This window comes from Ylistrum balloti, unplaced genomic scaffold (genome assembly GCF_031769215.1).
Source record: "Ylistrum balloti isolate Yb309-2 unplaced genomic scaffold, AGI_CSIRO_Ybal_v1 Utg370298, whole genome shotgun sequence".
NCBI lineage: Eukaryota > Metazoa > Mollusca > Bivalvia > Pectinida > Pectinidae > Ylistrum > Ylistrum balloti.
The window spans coordinates 880,977-907,327 of record NW_026782224.1 but is presented as its reverse complement, the minus strand read 5'-3'; the positions used below and the strand labels follow the sequence as shown (position 1 = coordinate 907,327).

Genomic DNA, 26,351 nt, shown 5'->3' with positions numbered 1-26,351 from the left:
GTGAGTTATTCAAATCTTCTTTTTAAACAAAAAATAAACAAGTTTTCCGACAAAGCCCGATAACTCACAAGTCATAGAGAAAACAATACACGAGATATACATTTCAAAATCAAAAATTGGGTCAAATTATACCTTCATTATTAGGGGAATCAATCTCTTAATCAGTGAGTTTATTGATATTAGTCAGACCGCGTATTCAAACTTGATGGCATCCAATGTATATTTATCTATTTAGGGATAAAAAAAAACAATTTTGTTGACAAAACTAAATCATAAATGTGTCATTGGCAACACTAATATATTGCTGATATAAAGCTTACAGTCACCCGATAGTTATTGCTACTTAACAAGAGTGTAGATCATGTGCTGCAAGCACATCACGCGCCAAGTAAAATGCACATGTTTGTATTTTTGGATGAATATTGAATTACTCACATCACGAGAATGGAATATACAAAGAAAACATCCAAAATGTATTGGGAAAGCGATGTTCAGTGTGCCGAAACGTTCTACATCTTGGAGAAAACATCACATGGTTTGCGGTAAGTCACATGAGTAGCAAAAAGCATCATTAATCATCTCTATTAGCATGTCTTCAATCATAAAGTTTAAAAATAAGTTAAAACGACTGCTTGTCCACGTGATTCCTAAATGCTTCTGCTTCCGTCCTTTCGTTGATCTCGATGCGCTTATATCTAACTCTGTTATTGTAACCCTTCTTGGCTGTACACTTTACTGTAATATACAGCACAACAAGTGTTACGGCGTTGAATATACTCAATACAGATATCGCCGCCACATATTTTGCCTTTGTCTTTTTGAAGTATTCCAAATATGTCACTGATCCACACGGCTGTAAGGTCGCTGTTGACGATAAAATAATCACTAACCATAACCAGTTTAGAAAGAGTAGCTTACGTAACGCTTGACATGTTACTGATAGGAGCTACATAATAATCTCGATAACGTGCTTTAAATATAGAGTCCGGAACAAGATCAGACATATACATTACGCACAACCCGCATCAGATTATAACTACGTTGTTTGGGTGTTCTATTCACTATTAACATTATAGTATATCTGTATCTGGTGTGTTCTGTTACTCTCTACTAAAGCTGGCATATATCTGGTGTGTTCTGTTACTCTCTGTTTAAGCTGTCATATATCTGGTGTGTTCTGTTACTCTCTGCTAAAGCTGTCATATATCTGGTGTGTTCTGTTACTCTCTGTTTAAGCTGTCATATATCTGGTGTGTTATGTTACTCTCTGTTAATTCTGTCATATATCTGGTGTGTTTTGTTACTCTGTGTTAAAGCTGTCATGTATCTGGTGTGTTTTGTTACTCTCTGTTTAAGCTGTCATATATCTGGTGTGTTCTGTTACTCTCTGCTAAAGCTGTCATATATCTGGTGTGTTCTGTTACTCTGTGTTAAGCTGTCATATATCTGGTGTGTTCTGTTACTCTCTGTTTAAGCTGTGATAAATCTGGTGTGTTCTGTTACTCTCTGTTTAAGCTGTCATATATCTGGTGTGTTTTGTTACTCTGTGTTAATTCTGTCATATATCTGGTGTGTTCTGTTACTCTCTGTTAATTCTGTCATATATCTGGTGTGTTCTGTTACTCTCTGTGAAAGTTGTCATATATCTGGTGTGTTCTGTCATATATATCTGGTGTGTTCTGTTACTCTCTGTTAATTCTGTCATATATCTGGTGTGTTCTGTTACTCTCTGCTAAAGCTGTCATATATCTGGTGTGTTCTGTTATTCTCTGTAAATTCTGTCATATATCTGGTGTGTTCTGTTACTCTCTGTTTAAGCTGTCATATATCTGGTGTGTTCTGTTACTCTCTGCTTAAGCTGTCATAAATCTGGTGTGTTCTGTTACTCTCTGTTTAAGCTGTCATATATCTGGTGTGTTCTGTTACTCTCTGCTAAAGCTGTCATATATCTGGTGTGTTCTGTTACTCTCTGTTAATTCTGTCATATATCTGGTGTGTTCTGTTACTCTCTGTTTAAGCTGTCATATATCTGGTGTGTTCTGTTACTCTCTGCTTAAGCTGTCATGTATCTGGTGTGTTCTGTTACTCTCTGTTTAAGCTGTCATATATCTGGTGTGTTTTGTTACTCTGTGTTAATTCTGTCATATATCTGGTGTGTTCTGTTACTCTCTGTTAATTCTGTCATATATCTGGTGTGTTCTGTTACTCTCTGCTAAAGCTGTCATATATCTGGTGTGTTCTGTTATTCTCTGTTTAAGCTGTCATATATCTGGTGTATTCTGTTACTCCCTGTTAATTCTGTCATATATCTGGTGCCTTATGCTACTCTCTGCTACTGCTGTCATATATCTGGTGTGTTCTGTTACTCTGTGGTAAGCTGTCATATATCTGGTGTGTTCTGTTACTCTGTGTTAAAGCTGTCATATATCTGGTGTGTTCTGTTACTCTCTGTTAATTCTGTCATATATCTGGTGTGTTATGTTACTCTCTGTTAATTCTGTCATATATCTGGTGTGTTATGTTACTCTCTGTTAATTCTGTCATATATCTGGTGTGTTCTGTTACTCTGTGTTAAAGCTGTCATATATCTGGTGTGTTCTGTTACGCTCTGCTAAAGCTGTCATATATCTGGTGTGTTCTGTTACTCTCTGCTTAAGCTCTCATATATCTAGTGTGTTCTGTTATTTCCTATATGTGCTCTCTAATAGCTGATGTGTTTTATAACTCTCGTGATAATCACTCGTGTGTTATTTGACTCCGTCATATAGCTGTTGTGTTTAATTGATATCGGTTTGTGCCGTCATGTAGCTGTCGTGTTCTATAATACTCTGTTAGTGTCGTCACTTGTAGCTGTTTGTTCTGTTCCCCTTGGCTAGTTCCGTCAAGTACTTATTCATAAAACTGGTTACATTGTAGTCGATCACGCTCTGTTATCATCGTAAAGTCTTTGGGACAAATTGCTTGAGAAATATTTTGAAAACTATTACATTTTCTTTCCTTGGCTGTCTTGCGTTTTTATGATACATATCTTTTTCGTTAAAGGTCTGCAGTGAACAGACAACAAATGAGATATGACATTAAGGCACTCTTTGCTTATTAGCGATAGCGTCTGAATATGTGTTCACTGTTAGCGTATTTGAAATATTTACATTTCATTATATAATATATATATAATGTTTTCTTTCTTGTCATGCAGTCTAGCGTAAGTTACTATGCATAAACATGTATATCGAAATACAATTACATTATATATACTTTCTCTAATATCACGCCCCAGTTACATGCAACCTACATATGTATACCTCGTATCTGATCTGAAGGCATGGCGTTTTTCAGAAGGCTGTTCTTGGCTTTAGAAAGATCTGCTGAATCCATATCTGAGAAGAAATTACCGCAACGGGGTAGCTTTGCAGGAGGTCGTGGCATTTGTCCAATGTCGCCCTCTTGAAGAATAAGTGTCATTCCCGAGATTTGGTGGGGTTCCATATGACAGTGCATATACCAAAAGCCTAAAAGTAGGGTATTTCAGTAGATAGGTAATATAAAGGTTAATTACTTTGAAAGTTTCAAACTTAATGTAAAATTGTAAACCTGTACTATAATTACAATAAAAACGTATTACATTTTTTTAATTCAAAAGCGATGAAGGTCAGAGTATGAGAATAAAAAAATACCTGGGTTGTCAGCTTTAAACCTCACCACCACATATCCCTGGCGCGGCACTAAGATTGTGTCTTTTAACGGTGGGTCTTCAAAATTGGCACCAGGCAACTGTCCACCTGACCAGCTTTGGTCTCTCCAGCTAGCGTTGTTACAAGTCGGTGTATCACATAGGATGTCAGAATTCTGCTCACTAATCCTACCAGTAGTACTGTTGTAGTTTGGGTAACCGACCTTCAACACATGAACGTGATGGCCGTGGATGTGTATGCCATGACTTAGACCATTTCTACTTTCATCTGCAGATTGACAAGACAAAACGGTATCGATTTATTATAAGTATTGAGATATCGGTATTATTGCACAGTCTCGTTTTAGTTTGTTCCTAAGATTATAACTGAGATAGCGTTACGTGATGTTAAAACCCACACTTCATGGTTTGCACTACAGGAAAGTTATTTATATAAATAAGGGTTAGTCTATGAGATAATGATAAAAGTGGAGTTAATTGAACGTGGATTTAAGAAACTTATGAGACTTTGTGAACCGAAGCATATTTCGTAAACAATATGTCCAAATTAAAGTAAAAATATAGAAAGAATAAAGGAATTTCTAATTTTCAATCTTTTCGTCGAGTTTGGTGGCAAGATTTTCCTACAGACATTTTTTGGCATATCTAAAAACACGTTATGTTTCTTTGCAAAACAAATAAAAAAACCAATGGTAAAATCGTGTTTGTTAAAATATTTTTACTGAAAATGTTCTGGTTTGTTTTAATTCGAAGCAAACAAAAAGAAAGATATGCATTCTGGACGGTGTAACCAATTAGGTAGAAAGACACTTTGGTGTCACGTAAAAAACGATGACGTCATTATTTTCAACGTAATGGCAACATAGATATCTATCCGGTGATTTTTCATATATCAATCGGATTAGTTTCATTGTAATGCAAAGTGTACACACGTACCCATGTTGTGGAGAACCAGTTGGATGGTGTTGTTGATGCCTAGTTTGACAATATTGGTGCAGTCACAGATGTCCCGACATTCCACGTTTTCACAGGCGATGTATGTATCGTTTGCCGTGGGAAGTAACTATCAAATAACATTAAAAATATCTGTGGCATTAACATCAAATTTAGAGTAGTCGTAGTTGAAATACCAAAATGCGGGACACAACATGACAACGGTATCCTAGGAGACCGAGATATAACAGTAAAGCTTGACAGCATGGAGAATCAGGAAGATAATACCACATATATTATCAACAAGCACAGATAAATGAGACGAGCTACAAACTCTAACGAAGTAAACGCCACAACAGACAATGCGACGAACTGAAAAACCGCAAAATCATATATAAACACAGGGAACGAAAGGTAGGATGTCTATGCACAAAATCATAAGGATAACTTATATAAATATGGTTTATCCAATGCTTTCAGGAAAAGAATCATGACAAGATGTCTTGTGAAATCTAAACTTCGCAGATATAATAAAAAAAAAATAAAGTTGAAATAAAATCTTCAATATCTTTATCAAACATCAAAAACACGCATTACTGATACTGACCTATTTAATCTGATTAATGTAAGTTGAAAAATACTTGCTTCGTAATTGTTGTAAAATAAATAAAGTTTACTATTACCTGTAAAGGTACAGATGGTCGGATAAACTTCTTCCCACTTACAGAAGTTGGGAACGGGTATGAGGTTCCGCCTGCATTTAAAACAATTAGGGAGAAGATGAGAACATGATATTTTTTAATATGTCCGTCAACGTTTTATACATAGTAATACAAAAATACAACGCCCAAATTCACGAAAGCATTTTCAGAATCAATGTGATTAGAAACAGGATTATCACATCAATTTGACAACAAGTTCATAATTGTTTCGATAAAAAAACGACAAGAGAGAGGGAGGGATTCACATTTACACAGAAAATTTGGCAAACCAACGCCATTATGGTCCAGGACTGATTGACGAAATACAAATCTATAATATTCCCCATATCGGAGCAAAAGTGTTATAAAAATATGTACTGATTACAAATGTAGGTATGCTTGTACATACGGGTGTAATGGAAGTTTAGAAATATTTCCTGGAATGTATCTAAGGACTCCGCAACAGAAACTGGATGTCGTTTAATTTCCTCTGGTGTCGATTTCATAGCACCAAGTGAAACACAGTCGGTATACAGGTCATCCGGGTATTTCCTGTGCACATATAATTAGCTATATGATTAGCACGAGAACAAGATTAGAAATAAGTCTACAAAGGTATAGAGAACATTTTATGGTTTCCCGTTTTTTATATTATACATAGTATGAAATATATTATTAACGAGCGATTTTTGTTACTTTTATCCAGCAACTTGTCATTAGCGTAACGTCAATGCCAGGTAAAAACACAGAATATTTAAGTTTCAGTAGTCTGATTTTCAATCAAAGTGGCAGCATCAATAGAATACATGGTCAGTGTTTTAAACTATAAGCTATATTTAGGTGAGGGTGAAGAAAGACAAAAGTGGCGAGCCGGAGACTAATTTAAATTCAGTGATTAAAAATTGTTGCTCTGGCTGGTCAAAATTACGACTAGATACTATTATTGGTAATGTTTAGTCATCGCCTGTGATAGTATAAATTTGATAAGATGGATAATTTTTTTTAACAAATTGATAAACGCCTATATTTCCTTTGCAAAACTATAACAGACATTAAGAATTGTACTTTGTTTATGTTGGCAACCGGTCTATTCATTGACAACCAGGATATATAATCTTTGTATATATTCCATTATTTATCTCATATCTAAACTACAATTGTAGAATTATACATTTATCGTTAAAAGACTAATGTATGTGGGATTACCGCAAGGTATTAATTTAAAATAAACCATGGAATATGTAATTATAAAAACAAGAAAAAATATACATTTTTATCTACAGAAAATAAGCATATGAAACAAAACTTATATAAGATATTAATAAAAAAATAATGTTTATCATTGGCTGTTGTATTTATACATCAACAAATCACAATCCTCGTTTTGAAGTTCAGGAGCATTAGTTAATATTATGAATGTTGAAACCTGAAACTCGATGTCAAAGTTCGACATCCAATTATCACTTACAAGTTTATTCTTGGAAAGTAGTAAAACAATCCGAAATTTAAGAACTAACAAATGATGCATACAAATCTTATTGTTAATTGATAGAAAATATCAAAACATTTTAATGAAATGCTTGAATCGTTACTAAAGTGAAAAGGATTTCAAACTATAGCTATGCCACATAAATATACATGTATATATATACGTAAACTAAATTATTTCAAATCTTCTGCAGTTTAAAAACATTTATGCTTTCTAACCGAGTCAAGGCCTACATAAATTACAAAAAAGTACCCAAAATATATAGCAAGTGTCATGATGTGAATACAAGAACAATTATTCTGGAAATTTCTGTAATTAAGATCCATTCCGAATTTCTTGAAATACAGGATCAGGTTACCCGAATAAACAGTTGACAACTCGGCATCGCCTTGTAGCGTTGCACTTAGTCGACTCCGTAACAGGAAGAGTGGTATCTGATCCCTCATAGTGTAGTAATCCCAGAGTCTGTTAAAGAATGGAAGAAATTTCAATGTTATAGAACAATATTTTCCGTTTTTAAGTTATTTGTAATTTTGGAATGATGTATTACTTTTCAAATTTTTTATATGTTTTTTTCATTTTGAACGATTGTACTACGAACACGCATTAATTCCATATCACCTTTCCATACAAATTAAAAAAAATAAGTATAGTCATACTATGAGGTTATCGCCATCACTCCATTCTTTCTGGGTCGCGTTAGATGTGCTAGGGCATAACAAGTTGAAATTTAAGAACAACTTAAGGGAATGAACGAAAGCCGAAATCGATCATTGATTGATTTAGAAATGAAGAGGTGTGCTTTTCTTAAATAAAGTTTCTACAGATATGAGGTTGCCAATCTTGTCTATCCCGATTTATCGATGTCTATACGTAATGGCTACGTAGCGTTTTCGTCCTTTTTCTCCGTTTTATTAATTTGCTTGATAATGATAATATCTTTATGTTGTTAACGAGAAAGTGTATTTCCCCCGTTAGACTTTTGTCAAATAATTAAAATTATCACTACGCCCTTTACACAAATGTCGGGATACGGGACACACAACGCCCTCTACACAAAGGTCGGGATACGGGACACACAACGCCCTCTACATAAAGGTCGGGATACGGGACACACAACGCATTCTACACAAAGATCGATATACGGGTCCCACAACGCCCTCTACACAAAGGTCGGGATACGGATCACACAACGCCCTCTACACAAAGGTCGGGATACGGGACACACAACGCCCTCTACACAAAGGTCGGGATACGGGACACACAACGCCCTCTACACAAAGATCGGGATACGGGACACACAACGCCCTCTACACAAAGGTCGGGATACGGGACACACAACGCCCTCTACACAAAGATCGATATACGGGACACACAACGCCCTCTACACAAAGATCTGGATACGGGACACACAACGCCCGCTACACAAAGGTCGGGATACGGGACACACAACACCCTATACAAATAGATCGGTACACGGGACACAACTCGTGTTGTCATGAGCGACAGAGAAGTGAGTTGGCTACACTCACGTGTTTGATATTAAGTATGAATTTAGAACAAGTATGTACACAATGCAAAACATGTGATAGAAACCATTAACCTTAAATTCACCGGAAAATGTGTATATCTTCGGTAGCATTACAAACAGAATTTAAATAAAAATATAAAGCCACTGTATAAATTGCGTCTGCGCCTACCTTGTCGGGTTGATTGTTCGCTAGCGTAGACACTCTGATCCAATAACTTGAGACCTGTTGATAAGTACGTATCAGCATGTCCAATCTCTCCCCAGTATTGATAATTACAGCATCACCCTTCACACCAACGATCTCATTCCCGTCCACAGCCACAACCTCCACCTCATGCTAGACAAAAAATGTACACAACAACTCGTGTTCAATCTAATTCTTTTTATCGGTAATTATTCAGCGTTTCTATAAATATGATAAGTAATATGAAGGGATAATGTTTTCAATTTGATAAATAGAAGAAAACCCATGTTTTTTCTTTTGAAAGAAATATCTTTACTTTAACACTCTTGCTTTGCACTCATAAAAAGGAATAGATAATATGTCATACTCGTGAAATACAGGGTATGTATAATATCTATAGCCAATGAATTTTCTTTTTATTACATCTTAAAAACGAAAACCGATTAAAAAGGGGGAAATATTGGCACGCTCTTCCACGTCAGGAGCCGAGTGTTCAAAATGTTAATAAAAGTTAACCAGTGATTGGCGCTGATCAAATTTGTTGTCACTGAAAATACAACAATGTTACAGATAAAATTAAAAATCAAAATATATTATCTGACCAGTGTAAGCAGCTGTAAAATAATTAAAAAAACTGTCCCTAATGTCAGTTCATGTTTGATAAGTTTCCTAAACCAAATCTTTACTCTAACTAACATTAAGCCAACCAGGTTGAAGAAGGCTGGCGTTAAGGTTGACAACAAGGCCAAGCCTGTGTACTCTTTGAAATAAATGACAGAAGCAAAGTAAAATAGGAGACTACATGACCTGAAAGCACAGCTCTGATTGGTCAAAACTACAAAAGTTACATTGTCACCAAAGCTCTGATTGGTCAAAACTACAAAAGTTACATTGTCACCAAAGCTCTGATTGGTCAAAACTACAAAAGTTACATTATCACTGCAGTGGTTACAAACTCAAATTAATATAGCTTTCTGTTTCACTGGAAAATGAGATTAAGTATTAAAGAACAATCCGCTATTGTGTTAACAGAATATTAGCATTTATAAAGATTTCTCAGAAACAAAGAACATAAGACTTCAATGGAATGTAATTATGGGAGGACAACACTCAGGTGATGAAAGTGTTGACGAAAGGTAGGCTGAATTGATCTATTTACCTATATTTATGATAATCTATTACGTACTTAAAAACTAGAAAAAACCAGACATCAGAGAGATTCAGATTGGTAACATAAAAATATGTAACAAAGTTCACCTTGAAAGTGTAACTTGCTTCACGTACGCATTCATGTTGAAAAGAATGCCAAAAGAAACACGACACGTAAGTATGTCAATTGTTGCACACGACACGTATGTCAATTGTTGCACATAACACGCTCAGTAAATGACGGTTGTCAGTACTGTGTAAAACTTCACATGTATCTGCACTCGATTTTATAAAAATTCAAGCGTGCATTACTTTGTAGAATGGCTATGACAGGAGACAATGCCGCTTGGAGATATAAGCCATAGTATACACGTCATGCGTGATGCATGAATTGCAATATTGCGGCGAGCGAGTAGCGTTTATCTTTTAAGTTCACGAATAAAGTTTTAATAGATCAAGTTTCATTCCTTCTTAAAAGTTAGTATTATATTTCTGTTGTTCCAGTTCTTTTAATTAAACAAGGATGATGTATTGATTTTACACAATACAGAATTTGAAGACAAGTTATTTTACATAGTCTATTTGGTTGTAATGCAATTAGCGAAGTGGCGTATCAACGCTGAAACTTCCATTCGTTTTACGCGTGCATTACGTATTTTCTACGGAAGCTATTCTGTCAATAATTTGGAACAAAGCTATTGTTTTACTAACTGGTTTAGCATGACACTTGTTTTGGCAGCATTTCGGTGAAGCTGATAATCCTTGTTTCACTCAGATTAGACTATTGAAAACTCCCGGCAGTGAAATCTGTATACGTTAGAAATTCACCTAAGTAGTGAATGAATAATGAAGATGATACAAAAATGGTCATGAATAATAATGATAAATTAAAAAATAAAAAAATAAAAAATGAAAGTTTTGTTTATCTTCAACAACATCATAAGATTATCGAAAAAATGGTTAAATTTCGATGCGATAGAATATAGAAATATAACAATATGAAACCATTAAAATGTCCCAAAATTTAGCTATTTTTTCAAGATGTGTTTATTGTGTTAAAAACTATTTAATTCATTTAGTTGTTTACACATCACTGGAACATTAAACTTCCTCACAGCCAATGTAAATAAAATCTTAGATATCGTCGAGAAGTTTTAATCAACAGATGGATTTACGTTTAGGTTAATGCAAGCTACGTTTATAAATGCTAATTATACAGCATTAGCATCGCACGGAGCTACAGGACAATTGTGATATCAAGCGGCAAATAGCTGGCTGCTTGCAGGTGTGAATTCTTTCTGATATTAACGATTTTTTGGTTATTTTTCTTTCGATGTATTTACATTCCTATGACGGTAGTGTTGAATAAATCAACCTCTTATTCTTATCAAAATATAAAAAATACCTGTTTACGCAGAATTTGATGTATATCACATTTATTTATGTAAAGTTTAGTTAAAATAAAGTTAATGAAAAATAATTTGTAATTCGCTTGAAATCAATATTAAAGATGGAGAAATGAAATCTAGTATACCGTGAACACACTCTCTTTTTCTCCTATGGTAAGAAAATACATGTGTATACAAAACAAGAGTGACTATATCTCAAAGTAGAACGTTGTAGTTAATTGTCCTTATCATCGTTATTACCGCTTAAATCTCCAACTAATAAACCTTACTCCTAAAAGATACTTTTGCTAACTTTTCGAACGGTTCAACAATAAAAATGAAGTTGTAAGAACGGATAAACAAGTCGTACAGACAAGTTAAAAAGTAGTTCGAACGAATTACTGATTCATTCGAACGTTTATTAGCCAGACATTCACGGGGTTACCAGCCCCAATCACCCGTCTAGACAGGAATTCACGGGGTTACCAGCCCCAATCACCCGTCTAGACAGGTATTCACGGGGTTACCAGCCCCAATCACCCGTCTAGACAGAAATTCACGGGGTTAACAGCCCCAATCACCCGTCTAGACAGGAATTCACGGGGTTACCAGCCCCAATCACCCGTCTAGACAGGAATTCACGGGGTTACCAGCCCCAATCACCCGTCTAGACAGGAATTCACGGGGTTACCAGCCCCAATCACCCGTCTAGACAGGAATTCACGGGGTTAACAGCCCCAATCACCCGTCTAGACAGGTATTCACGGAGTTGGTATTACCAGCCCCAATCACCCGTCTAGACAGGTATTCACGGGGTTACCAGCCCCAATCACCCGTCTAGACAGGAATTCACGGGGTTACCAGCCCCAATCACCCGTCTAGACAGGTATTCACGGGGTTACCAGCCCCAATCACCCGTCTAGACAGAAATTCACGGGGTTAACAGCCCCAATCACCCGTCTAGACAGGAATTCACGGGGTTACCAGCCCCAATCACCCGTCTAGACAGGAATTCACGGGGTTAACAGCCCCAATCACCCGTCTAGACAGGTATTCACGGAGTTGGTATTACCAGCCCCAATCACCCGTCTAGACAGGTTATCACGGGGTCGGTATTACCAGCCCCAAGCACCCGTCTAGACAGGTATTCACGGGGTCGGTATTACCAGCCCCAATCACCCGTCTAGACAGGTATTCACGGGGTCGGTATTACCAGCCCCAATCACCCGTCTAGACAGGTATTCACGGGGTCGGTATTACCAGCCCCAATCACCCGTCTAGACAGGAATTCACGGGGTTAACAGCCCCAATCACCCGTCTAGACAGGTATTCACGGGGTCGGTATTACCAGCCCCAATCACCCGTCTAGACAGGTATTCGCGGGGTCGGTATTACCAGCCCCAATCACCCGTCTAGACAGGTATTCGCGGGGTCGGTATTACCAGCCCCAATCACCCGTCTAGACAGGTATTCGCGGGGTCGGTATTACCAGCCCCAATCACCCGTCTAGACAGGTATTCACGGGGTTGATATTACCAGCCCCAATCACCCGTCTAGACAGGAATGCACGGGGTTGATATTACCAGCCCCATCACCCGTGGGTTGGTAATACCAACCCCAATCACCCGTCTAGACAGAAATTCACGGGGTTGGTATTACCAGCCCCAATCACCCGTCTAGACAGGAATTCACGGGGTTGATATTACCAGCCCCAATCACCCGTCTAGACAGGTATTAACAAGTCTTACCTGGTCTACAGATAGCAGTAGTGGAAATGTCATGGCAGCGTTGACCAGTCGGAACCTGTATGTACTATTAACTGTCACGTGAAAAGTCTCTAATGTCTGCTGCGCACTGTTTGTTGTCATATCTGTTAGAAACGTGTTCCCTGAATGAACGAAATATAATACACTAATTATGCTTGCTGTAAATGTCAAATTATAGAGGTTGCATTGTATATCACATTCTGTTATATTTGAATTATTTCATTTGTAAAACACTAAAATGAGATGCTGTAGTTGGTTGTAAATAATATCTACTGGTATGACATCAGTCATAACAACATTATTGACCAAAATACAACGTTTACGTAGTGTTATTAACAAATGACCATTTCGGGAGATCTCAATAAACGTTGGGGAGAAATCACTCTATACTGATATTAATCACATCCTAAACTAAAAAATATGGGCCAAACTCGGTTTGGGTACGATCACATTTTGCACTGTAACTACCAAATCTTGCAGAAGTACTTTCATATCTTATCCAAGTACGTCTATATCCTACCCAAATATTTCCCATATCCTACCCAAATATTTCCATATCCTACCCAAAAGCTTTTATATCCTACCCAAAAGCTTTTATATCCTACCCAAATATTTCCATACCCTACCCAAAAGCTTTTATATCCTACCCAAATATTTCCATACCCTACCCAAAAGCTTTTATATCCTACCCAAATGTTTCCATATCCTACTCAAAAGCTTTTATATCCTACCCAAATACTTCCATATCCTACCAAAATATTTCCATATCCTACCCAAATACTTCCATATCCTATCCTAATACTTCCATATCCTACCCAAATGTTTCCGTATCCTAACCAAATATTTCCATATCCTACTCAAATACTTCCATATCCTATCCTAATACTTCCATATCCTACCCAATAATTCCCATACCCTACCCAAAAGCTTTTATATCCTACCCAAATACTTCCATATCCTACCAAAATATTTCCATATCCTACCAAATACTTCCATATCCTACACAAATACTTCCATATCCTACCCAAATATTTCCATATCCTACCCAAATACTTCCATATCCTACACAAATACTTCCATATCCTACCCAAATATTTCCATATCCTACCCAAATACTTCCATATCCTACCCAAATATTTACATATCCTACCGAAATACTTCCATATCCTATCCTAATACTTCCATACCCTACCCAAATACTTCCATATCCTACCCAAATATTTCCATATCCTACCCAAATATTTCCATATCCTAACCAAATACTTCCATATCCTACTCAAATACTTCCATATCCTATCCTAATACTTCCATATCCTACCCAATAATTCCCATAACCTACCCAAATATTTACATATCCTACCGAAATACTTCCATATCCTACCAAAATACTTCCATATCCTATCCCAATGTTTCCATATCTTACCCAAGTTCTTCTATATGACCTACAATATTGTACATACCTTTTCCATTTATAAGTATAGCGTTCAACGGGATGAAGCCAACGTTCTCCTGGTCTGCTCCAAAATACACCGTGGAACATTGGTCGTTATCCAATCCGTAGAAAAACCTTAAATCCAGATACAGTACATAGACTTTAGAATCCATCTCATACCTAGATATCATACTTAAACGTTTTAACAACTTAACAGGACATAAGTAAAAATAACCTCATACCGAGGTATCATACCAAAACGTTTTAACAAACCTTAAATAGGACACCCAAGTAATTCTCAACCTCATACCGAGGTATCATACCAAAACGTTTTAACAAACCATAAATAGGACACCCAAGTAATTCTCAACCTCATACCGAGGTATCATACCAAAACGTTTTAACAAACCTTAAATAGGACACCCAAGTAATTCTCAACCTCATACCGAGGTATCATACCAAAACGTTTTAACAAACCATAAATAGGACACCCAAGTAATTCTCAACCTCATACCGAGGTATCATACCAAAACGTTTTAACAAACCATAAATAGGACACGTAAGAATAATCAACTTTTAACACAGCTGTAATTTACAATCGTCATACAGTTCCAAATAACCTATTTCGTGGTGAATTATTTGTTTGGTGTTTTTATGTGATATTGATTTAATGATTAATGTGTGTTCACTTGTGTTACAAGAAGCCTGGCCTCTTTACTCAGTGTTAAGCCTTACTGTATCATGCCCCAGTCCAGGAACTTGTTTAATTCTGTTGACGATCTATGGAACCAGTCTTGCAGGAACATCAAGTACTCAGTCTTTTGTACCTGCTCATCTTCCTAAAAAAAAAAAAAACAAAGTTAGTCAACATGTCTACCAACTTACAAACTTTTTTCTGTCTTAAATCTTTACACGGACAAAGATATATACAGTTGTGGGATAGCACAACGTTAACGATGTGCGCACGATGTCGGCACGTTGTGCGAACGATAGGAAAATCGGACGAAATATGCTATCGCAAATGTGTGCGTACATTGTGCGGTTCTATCGCACAAATGTGCGATTTTATCGTGGTTAATATAAATTTAGAAATGACTTATAAAGAAGTTGGTTTATTTTCTACATCTATAGGAATACAACTAAGTATAAATACTTATTGAGCCATTACTGTATAGGTAGGACACCAGTAGATATATATAAGATACACACTGAATAGTTAGATACACTCGTAATTTTCGGAGTTCTGTTTACAGAGAGTCACACGTGACCGGTCTTATTTTTCGGGCGCACATTATATATACATCTTATAGGTAAAAATTGATGGACGTCTTTTTTTGTCACAGCTGTGAAGCATTTAAAATCTCCTATCGTCACAAAGAAAATGATATTTTTATTACTTCTGTATGACTAAAACTATATGCGTAAGTTGTGTTCTTACACGTGCGACCCATCCGATACGGGTCCGGACCTGCCTTGTATATTTACCCGTATACTGGTAAACTTTTGTTTTCCGATGGACCACTATTCGCCAATGCAGGTCCAGTGTTATTTCGGAAATTGTCGAATTCAAAATGACTTTTATGATCTCCGAACAATTTTAATGTTCATGCGATCGCTATTTAGTAATAATTTCACGAATTTCCGTTTAATTTTCAATCCTTAATATTGGCCAACCATTTTTACCAAACTGCACAAAATGTGCGATCACATCGCACAATTGTGCGCACGATACTTTATCGTGTGAGTGTGCACACGATGTATGCACGATGTATGCACGATCTGCGCACGAAGGTTTTGGTGCGTTGTGCGTTATCACACCTGTAAGTATGTGATGTAATATATTGCCGGTGGTGAACAAGGAAACACCAAACCTTAAATATGATGACACATAGGTTCAACATTCCCCTTATAGTGACACACAAATCTTTTTTTAAAACAAGATGTATTCACATTATTACATTTGATAAGTTTACTGTAAAACCATAAATTACCTCCCCTGCCTGTTCCTCCTCTTGCTTCTTAAGCACTATCAACGCCCCCGCAAGTCCTTCCGTCCTCTGCGGTCCGTGATGAGAATGATACCAATGTGAGCCGACGGGATCCGCCAAAAAACTTGGATATCGTAAATAACTTACATATTATCTTTTTGTTTGTTGATAATAAACGTATTATCATGAATAAGGATGTTACAAGATCGGTGTCAGAGAATAGGGGATTATTTATGTAACACTGTTACAGAGGATTGATATTTGCACGTCGTAGTTATATATGCAATACCATCATGTCATCGTAATCTTAATCTAAATTCAAATCCAAAATAAAAAGAAAATACCATCATGTCAACATAATCATAATCCAAACTCAATTTTATAACACAAGGGTAAAATATGAACAAAAAAAAAAAGACTCTGAGAAAATACAAGAGGAAAATAAGGCATACGTTGTTACAAACGGACAAGGCCAACAAACTTTGTGTTCTAATGTTCATCAGGTTGATTTGGGGTACAACAGGCATTGGCTGCTAGAGGTAAGCATACTAAAATGGCAATATTTAGGTATTGTATTAATTAGTTTGATTCTCACCTATAAACGAACGTTTCCATTGGATTGATAGGGCAGTGTGACAGTGATCCGACGCCGTCCATCCACGGTGTCCCCCGTTGTATAAGGCCGTGCCAGTGTATTGTGACGCCCTCCGAAAGTAGTTTGTTCTTCACCACCACCTCTACCTACATACAAGGAAATCCCCTCAATCTATGTGATTATAAACATAATTAAAGTAAAGAGAAACCCGAAATGAATAAGTTATACGATGTTTTCCTATGCACACATACAAGTACCTGTATGTACTTTACGTTTAGTCATTTTTAAGGTAACTAACGATCGATAAACTGTGGTAATATTCGAAAATAGGCAATACATATGCTTTAATGATGGTACATTATTGCTATAATAAACATCAATAAAACTAAAGCCAAAGAAAGATTTACACGGAGAATACCGAAAATGTACAAGGGGAATAAGACCAGGTGTTCCGAAAGACAAACTTCTTCTACTTCATCGACGGCACCCGCCATGTAAACTTTGGTCAATCCAAGTTAGTAATGTATAAAAGAACAGAACCAACAGACAAACTAACGAACATCAAATACGTCCAGCTTTATATCGTACAACGGAACCAACAGACAAACTAACGAACATCAAACACGTCCAGCTTCATATCATACTTCGGAACCAACAGACAAACTAACGAGTATCAAACACGTCCAGCTTCATATCATACTTCGGAACCAACAGACAAACTAACGAGCATCAAACACGTCCAGTTTCATATCGTACAACAGAACCCACAGACAAACTAACGAGCATCAAACAGTTTCATATCACACAAAGAAAGTTTCAATGTTTGAACTAAGTTCTTCGGAAATCTAACCTGTTGTCCTTGATACACCACGACGGTTGGTCCAGGATACTGTCCATTGATTGTGTAGATCAATTTGTGGAGTCCATCGGTCAGTAATACATTTTCCAAGTCTGAAAAAATCTCAATAACTTTTACAAGAAATTATTTTGCTCAGATATAGAGCAATCTTTTACTTTACATAACTGCACAAGTATTGTAAATGACGAAGTCCTCTTGCTGGTATGAAGGAATAGCTGTAATTAGGACCCCTATATGTTACATATATTTGCAGGAAAAATGACATTTATCTGGCTTATGGTAAATCTACTTATTTCGACAGTTAATTATTTACGCAATTAGGTACTCGAGATTTCATTAGTATTACACACAGAATGTTCGTTATGTGGTGTCGTCTGTTCGAAAGAGCATCGTTTTCTCACAAAGGTAGGGTTTAAAAAAGCACCTATCCTCCGAATTATTTTTACAGCTTTGCTGTACAGTGCTGATTTTAGAGCACGCTAAAGCACCTGACAATGTCGTTCCTTTTTCAGTTGAGAAATATAAATAGCCACCAGTTTCACTTTACATCTGTAAGTGGCGCAAAGATACCTATCGTCTACATATTTTTTTTATCTGAAGTCATCAAAACATTATGTCATAACTGTAACCTTGGAACACAAATATATAAAACTAATTTTTTTCACCTGAATGAATGTATCCATTGTACACACAAGTAATCTAAGTTAGATTCGGGAAGATAGTTTCTAGCAACAAAAGTTATGTTAAACATTCGTGAAGTCATTTTGATGAAACATAGACCTCTATAATCCATACTAACCAGAAAATAATGATATTTTATGGGAACATGTCAGAATATTATATCCAATTAATAATAATGGTTCTTATGTATTGTAACTCCTCGGTTGCGATTAATGTTACAAGATATCAGTCTCTGCTGAGATACCCCGATCGTGCTCAGGTAACAAATTTTATTAGTGACTGACTAGTTTTCTGGTCTCTATCTATTTATTTTCGTAGTTTGCGTGATTTCTAAACGAAATACGTAAATATATTTCCACTAGCCTCAATAAACATGTAGCTGTTTAGATCAACCAAGAATATCTCATCCGGGATCGAAAAAATATACCTGTTTGAAAGAAGTCATGATCGGCAACCTGTCGGAAAATCTTTTTTATTTTATTTGGGAATATAACTTACACGAAATTTGCATCCTAATCTTACACAAGTTCCGCCTTAAAATCATACTGCTGTATTGAACGTGTTGTATAAATTCCATTTACAAATGCATGGGTTGCTTTGTCTTTTGGTGTCAGCTAGGCGTAAGGTATATCCGATTGCAATACTCAAGTGTTCAATGATTTAGTATCAGTCTTATCATACTTATTGAATATATAGTGTGGACACTGGTATGGGTTGGGATTAGCCTTTATTTAAATAATACACGAGCATGTGCAGTGAGGGATGTGTAATTATTTAATATGTTTACATGTTCTTCTACAAAGACAAATATAGCTATTCATTTTAGTTCCTATTTAACTTATGTTATTGAAACATTTGGGCATTTTCATGCAAAATAAGGCGACATTAGCTTTCTAGGGACAATAAAGTTGTGGGATCAAACAACATTACAAAGTTTAAGACGTGTTAACAATGTCTACAGGATGTGCACATGACAAGTCTAAGCGTACAGCGATCGTTATATGTATCAGAAAAGTACACTTGAAATGGACCTTTTTTTCTCGACAATGTATCATCTAAAATCTCACACCATCATAAAATTATTTTATTGTCATCACTTCTGTAATTACTCCCAATTATCTAGCGTTTACTCCGATAAAATGTATTATGCTGGTTACACGGCAGACATAATCGCTACGAACTGTCACGTATATGACTAACTAGCGCCGGGTTCACTGACATTTCGAAACTTGTCGAACTAAAATCAACCCTTATAATCATTGATCATTTTGATATGCCTGTGATCGTTATTTGGTCCTAATTGCACGAGTTTTCCGTTTAATTTTCAATCCGTAATATAAGTCAACCGTTTTTACCAAACCGCACAAAATGCACGATCCTATCGCACAGTTGTCTAGAGGGTGTGTGCGGATGATGTATGCACGATGTGCTGGCGATGCACGCACGGTATGCACAAGGAGGGTTTGGTGCGTTTGCGCGTTACTACAACTGAAATGCTTAGCAGAACTTGTTGATGTTACGGTTTGATCTTCCCGTGCTCTATGAGACTAATATTTGCAATCAAAGATTATTCAAATATATTCAGTGACAAGTATAACTCAGATGATGGAAAACACAACAAATGTTAAACTTTTTAAAAAAAAAAAGTAAAAGAAAAAATATGCTGTTCCAATTATTTCTGTATTATATTTTGTTCTAATGAACTTAACAAATTATATGTAATATTTATACCGATCAAATAATTATGTAACTATGCTGTCCCTTATCTCTCTAAGTTACTTTTTCTCTCTCTGTGAACTGAAGATATTCTTCTTTAATCCAAATCCATCAGCCTTTATATTTAATGCAATAGCCTGGTTTTTAAAATGTTAAAAATCCACTTTTCCCCTTAAACTATCTGTATATCAATTTATTTATATAAATTTGATAAAAACAGTTATGAATAGTGGTTCAAGATGGAAGCAAATAAGATATGAATAGTCATACAAACTTAAGTCATTTCACTGAACATGTGATTTCGACTGTTTGCAGCCAATCATAAACGGAACAATGAAATGTCATAAGTTTGAGAACTTAACCTTAGAAAATAACTAAGAATTTGGCAGTTGACACACCCTTTAACATTGGTAAACAACGACACAAGGTGTGTTTTTGGCGGACACACGGACTGACAGTGAGTCCACTGCAAGACTTTCGTCACAATGTGACGGGCCCTAATTAACTGTTTAATGTAGATGAAAGTTCAGAACCTGAAATTGTGTTGGAGTGATCATTGATAGATAAAGATACATTCCAGGGTTGGCTATGGCAGCGTAAATGATTTAAGAGGAATAAAGCTCAACACTGTGTTAAACCAAATCTTTAAAATCTAACTCTATTGATTTATCAAATTAACAGCAATGATGTAGTTGAAAATCAGGATATGTGAAATGTGTGTTGGAATGCTCATATCTAGATATAAATCAGGTTTAGTTATGATAGCTGAATTACTTAGAAAGAAGCTCAACAAAGCCTATTAAATCAGCAAATTCCAACAGTAAGATTTAAGTGAAAAAGGGAATCCGAAAAGTGCATTGGAGTGATTATATAAAAGTGCGTTGGAGTGATTATATAAAAGTGCGTTGGAGTGATTATATATATATATTCGAGAACTTGTTATGATAGCACCAATACTTTCAGATGAGTAAAGTTCAAAACCAAGCTAACTAGAAAACTTAAACATTTAAGTCAATTAATTGACAGTAAACTGTAGTTAAAATAGGAATATGTAGATAATCACACAAAGATTAATTCCAGGTTTGGTTGTGACAGCTTAAATACTTAAATGTAACTAAACATCGAGCTTAACAGAGAACACTAACATGGCCCAATCAATTAACAAGTCCAAAATTACATTAAATTTTAGGTGAAATTCTAAATCTGAAATGTGTTTTCATGGTTTTATATATAGATATAAGTATATTAAAAATTTCCTGAATAAAGCTTATATACTCAATTTGGAACTGGGCGCAACACCTTAACCATATCACAATTAATTAAGTCCAAATTTTAATCAAACACAAAGGTTGACGACACCATCGGAAACGTTTTACTTTTGTTTCACTCGGCGAAAAAAACCCAAATAATTGAAAATGCAGAATGCCATCTTAACATTTCCTGCAAGTGCTTCTTTTTCTTCTTCATCACCTTATTATTATTATTATTATTATTATTATCATTATTATCATTATTATTATCATTATTATTATTATCATTATTATCATTATTATTATTATTATTATTATTATCATTATTATTATCATTATTATCATTATTATTATCATTATTATTATTATTATTATTATCATTATTATTATCATCATTATTATCATTATTATCATTATTATTATTATTATTATTATTATTATTATTATTATTATTATCATTATTATTATTATTATTATCATTATTATTATTAACATTGAACATGTTTGGAGTCCTCATAACACATTTGAAAATGGCACCGTCAAAAACAGGGAATGCTTAACGAATCACTCTCCAGACAAAAAATTACATAAAAAAAAAAACGGAAAAGTACGTGTATACCGTTAAAACAAAATAGTTACATTTTCGTAAATTGTTGGCAACAACACGCAAACGATTCACTCGTGTGAAACGAAACATTAAGATAACTGGAAAAGACAACCAGGTGTTACATGTACTTCTGTCATTATACATTGTGTTCAGTGCTCTAGATTTGTGAATTGACCTCGAAAGCTCAAAACTATAATATTCTATGTTAATGTACATGAACATTTCACGTTAAACCAGTCCGTAGTTATAAATATAATGAAATTTAGGTTAATTATGATAATTCTAACAACTCAGAAATACAATCTTTCTCCGACGATAAAAAAAATCAGCAATTGTTATTTATTATAACAACTGTTCACTTGTCTTCAACAAATCCTTGTTTATTATTAACGTTTATATCCGGACAGTTTTACAAAATAGAAGGCTTTATGGTGCTTTAGTTAATTATAACAAGGCTTTTGATAGTGTATCACACCAGATTTTGTGGTATAAACTATGGAAAAGCGGTATAAGAGGACGATTACTTAACGTAATTAAATCAATTTATAACAATGTACGTTCGTAATTAAATCAATTTATAACAATGTACGTTCATGTTCATTTTAAATTGTCCGCTATGTTTGATATACATATCGATTTATTACAAAGTGAATCTTTGTCGCCGATGCTTTTTTGTTATTTGTAAATGATATGGAAAATGAATCTATAAATTCTAACTGTCAAAGTTATGTATCACAATTGATTAACCGTTTTATGCTAATGTATGGGGATGACACAGTTTCATTCACTAAGGACGCTACCGATCTTCAGCATGTGTAAGATAAATTACAAACGTATACTGAAAAATGGAATTTAAATGTCAATACAGACAAAACAAAGATTGTTGTCTTTAGAAAAGGAACACGACTTTTGCCTTTTGAAAGTTGGACTTTTAATGGTAAATCTATCGAAATAGTTGATAAATTTTGTGATCTTTGTTTAGTTTTTAATTAAAATGGAAGATTTACTGTTGCACAAAGTACATTAGCATGTCCAGGTAGAAAAGCATATTACCATTTAAAAAGGAAAATGAACGATTTTCCCCTTAATACGGAAACAAAATGACAATACTTTTTTGCAAATGTACACACAACGTGTGCATGACGTATTTATTCAAGAGTTACGAAGTGGTTTTGATGTATCTTCCAAATGTTATCTGTACAATCATCTTGTGGATATATGTGGTATTCAGTTTCACCTTAGTAAGCCCATTAATGTTAGATTAAAACAATTACTGAGTCAATTTCGCATGCAAGGACACAATCTTAACATTGAATCATGTCGTTATAATAACATTCCAAGAAGTCAGAGAATTTGTACAGTTTGTGATCAATATGATATCGAGGATAAAATACATTTTATACTACTTTGTCCTACATATTCTGATTTAAGAAGTAGATACATTAAAAAATACTATTATCGCCATCCAAGTGTCTATAAACTAATACAATCATTTTCCTGTAAAAGTGTGAAGGTTTTAAACAAACTTGGTAAATATCTTTTGCATGCTACAACTAAAAGAAAAACTTTCCTCGGTCAATAATTGTTACTATGTTGGAATAATTTCTGGAAAATTACTGTTGTTGGATTAAATGTAATAGACTTTTAATTTTTGTGAATTGCATACTGAAAAAATACTTTAAATCAACCCTTCGTGTATTTTTGGATAATGTAGTTTCTGTAGTGGTGTTGCAATTGTGTTACCAAATTTCATAACGTCATGTTTATTGCTATGTTGTTTGTTTTCGAATATTTGCTACAGTATTTCTGCCATGCTGTAATGAATGAAACGTCTGTACATAATTATGTCTTCGAATAGAATTGTCCTCCGCCATCTTGTACATAACTTACGAATTTGACACAATTAATTCTGTATATTTGTATCCTATATGCTGTATTGCATTTGGAATAATTAAACTTGTAAACTTGAACTTGTAAACGGTGATTAAGAGACTGGTATTTACTTGTTTATGGTGACTATTGACAACTTTAGTTCGACAAACAATTTACTTGTTTATGGTGACGATTGACAACTTTAGCTCGACAAACAATTTACTTGTTTATGGTGACGATTGACAACTTTAGCTCGACAAACAAAAACATGTGTAAGTAAAACAAAATAATGATGTGAAAGAAAATCCGAGATAAAAAATCTGATTCTTAAAATTTATAGATAAAAAGCCGAAGTACATAACATACATCGTTGTGCGTATTTTCCCAAGTTGACACTAACATTGTTTATATATTTATATAGACAATTCCTCATTGTAGATATACATTAAAATGTAGTTTTGTGACTAACGAACTCCATTCATTATGTTTATTTATGACAGAGAGCAAAACTGCATCACAGTTGCCAATGTCAATATTATTCTTGCATCTCATCCTTTATGACAGAGTGTTTTCCAATCGCTTAACTTAATAGAATCACATAGTGCAGTTTCATAAGCCAGAGTCCTTGTTAGATCTCAATGTACAATTTGTATGACTATTTGTTCTTAAAAATTCTACGTCTTCTAGTTATTACCGTAATACCCTCCGAAGTTAGAAAATGTTTGAGCATGCATGCAAATTGCAAGTATTGATAATTTTGTGAATTAGATATGAAACTTAATATGTTGCTGCCAGTAAATATAACAGGTCCAAATTTGTATTTGTAGGCTGACATGATAGCAATACATATTATAGTCAATAGTTTTCAACAAAGTCTTATTTATACACAAAAGACCAAACATTTCACCCTTGGATCTTTATCGTTGCCGATTAAGGTCTCTAGATTGGGATGGGTGATGAGTGGCTAATTAGTATAATAAGCATGATAATTTATTTTATGTCATACTGATGATACTATCTATTTGCCTAATTACATGGTAACACAAATGATGTTATTTGTATAACTGTAAATATCAATATTTTTCATAATCATAAGTATTTGCTTGCATGCGTGCATATTGGCGGTAAATTACCGCATTCTGATTTTACATCCACCTATGTTCATGTGTATGTTAAAACGTTGTCTATCAAAAAATGGAAATTAATTTAAATAGTACTTCTTATAGATCCTAGCCAAAGCTAATATGTTTAAAACTATATTAAAACTTGAGAGGGCTTGTATAGGCATTGTCTGTGGCCTAATTATATTTATTCTTTTGATAAAAATGATTTGATAGAAATAACCTTTACCTTTATTAGGAGAGCTCTGATTAAAATATCTAATATTGTTAAATATAATTTTAGAGCGTTCTCAAGTTCAACTTGTTGCCTTTGTTACTTTGGTAATTAATACAAATGACATTATGAACTAAGCATTTACTGTGATTTATCCATTAAGTCAGATCTTGGAAGAGCGTACTGGATACTTAAACTGCTTTGTAAAATTGTTACCAGCAAGTTTTTATGTCCGTATGATCATCGGTTGTAGGAAATCTCAAACTGGATTAATATCATAAAATCCAAACCTAAGGGTGCATATTTTGACAGAAGTAAACAACCTTCACACCTACATAAAATTCTCAAACAATATAAATGATATAAAAATGATGTAAAATAAATCTAAATTACTCATCGATATAAAGTGAAATATATAATAAAATGTGTTAAAAGTAAAAAGTATTGATTTTATAAAGGTAAATGTTTACGACTGGATAATGGAAAGATACTTAATGAAACTGCTGAAATGGACATGAACGAAATAGTATAAAGTCAGTTTGTGAGAAATCTAACATGCCCAGAGCCATTCTACATGTTCGTGAATCACATCCTTAAGTTCTTCAGAAAGACCTTGTCGATGTTCAATGCATGGAATTAATTTTAAGATATACGTGCCTTTTTCTGTCGTTGGTTTGGATGTTTGACATGTGTCCCTGAGGCGAAAGGTTCCATTGTTGGACACTATTGGGTGTCCAATTCCGTCAGATCCGTAATAAGTCATTGTTTGCTTGTAGTCAATTGTCCATTCCAGCCTGCAGACTTGCACGTCCGGAGCACAATTAGGTGTGACAATGTTTTGAAATACGTTGATGAGAGTGCAAACAAGAAAATAAAACATACACAGGATGCTTTTCATGGTCGTGGTGGCCATATCGAGACTGTTTTATTCCATTTCGGCGTATCTTATATAAACTGTGTTGACCGTCACGTGAACAGACCAGAAAAAATATGTATCCTCATAAACACATACAGGAAAATATAATCTTGACATGGATATGTTAACACGTGAACATGTGATTGTATAACTAGAAAAAAAAAACATTTTTAAATGAGATGACCTTGGAATTTCTAATAAAACGGTCGTTACTTATCAGACGAAAACGATTGGTGCAATGTCAACAACTCCTGTGCGCACATTTGTT

At 34.9% G+C, this 26,351-nt stretch overlaps 1 protein-coding gene across 1 annotated transcript; it reads right to left on the bottom strand.

Moving 5' to 3' along the window:
* Positions 1 to 619: 619 nt before the first annotated feature.
* LOC132553115 (uncharacterized) lies at positions 620 to 26,080 on the bottom strand. The gene is made up of 15 exons (XM_060217326.1): positions 25,825 to 26,080; positions 17,698 to 17,798; positions 16,848 to 16,993; positions 16,256 to 16,376; positions 15,000 to 15,091; positions 14,293 to 14,399; positions 12,815 to 12,954; positions 8,515 to 8,682; positions 7,173 to 7,279; positions 5,735 to 5,877; positions 5,308 to 5,378; positions 4,628 to 4,754; positions 3,675 to 3,959; positions 3,303 to 3,509; positions 620 to 885 (listed from the first exon to the last, which is right to left on the bottom strand). The coding sequence occupies exons 1-15, from the start codon at positions 26,078 to 26,080 to the stop codon at positions 620 to 622; spliced, it is 2,337 nt and encodes a 778-aa protein (XP_060073309.1).
* Positions 26,081 to 26,351: the final 271 nt, after the last annotated feature.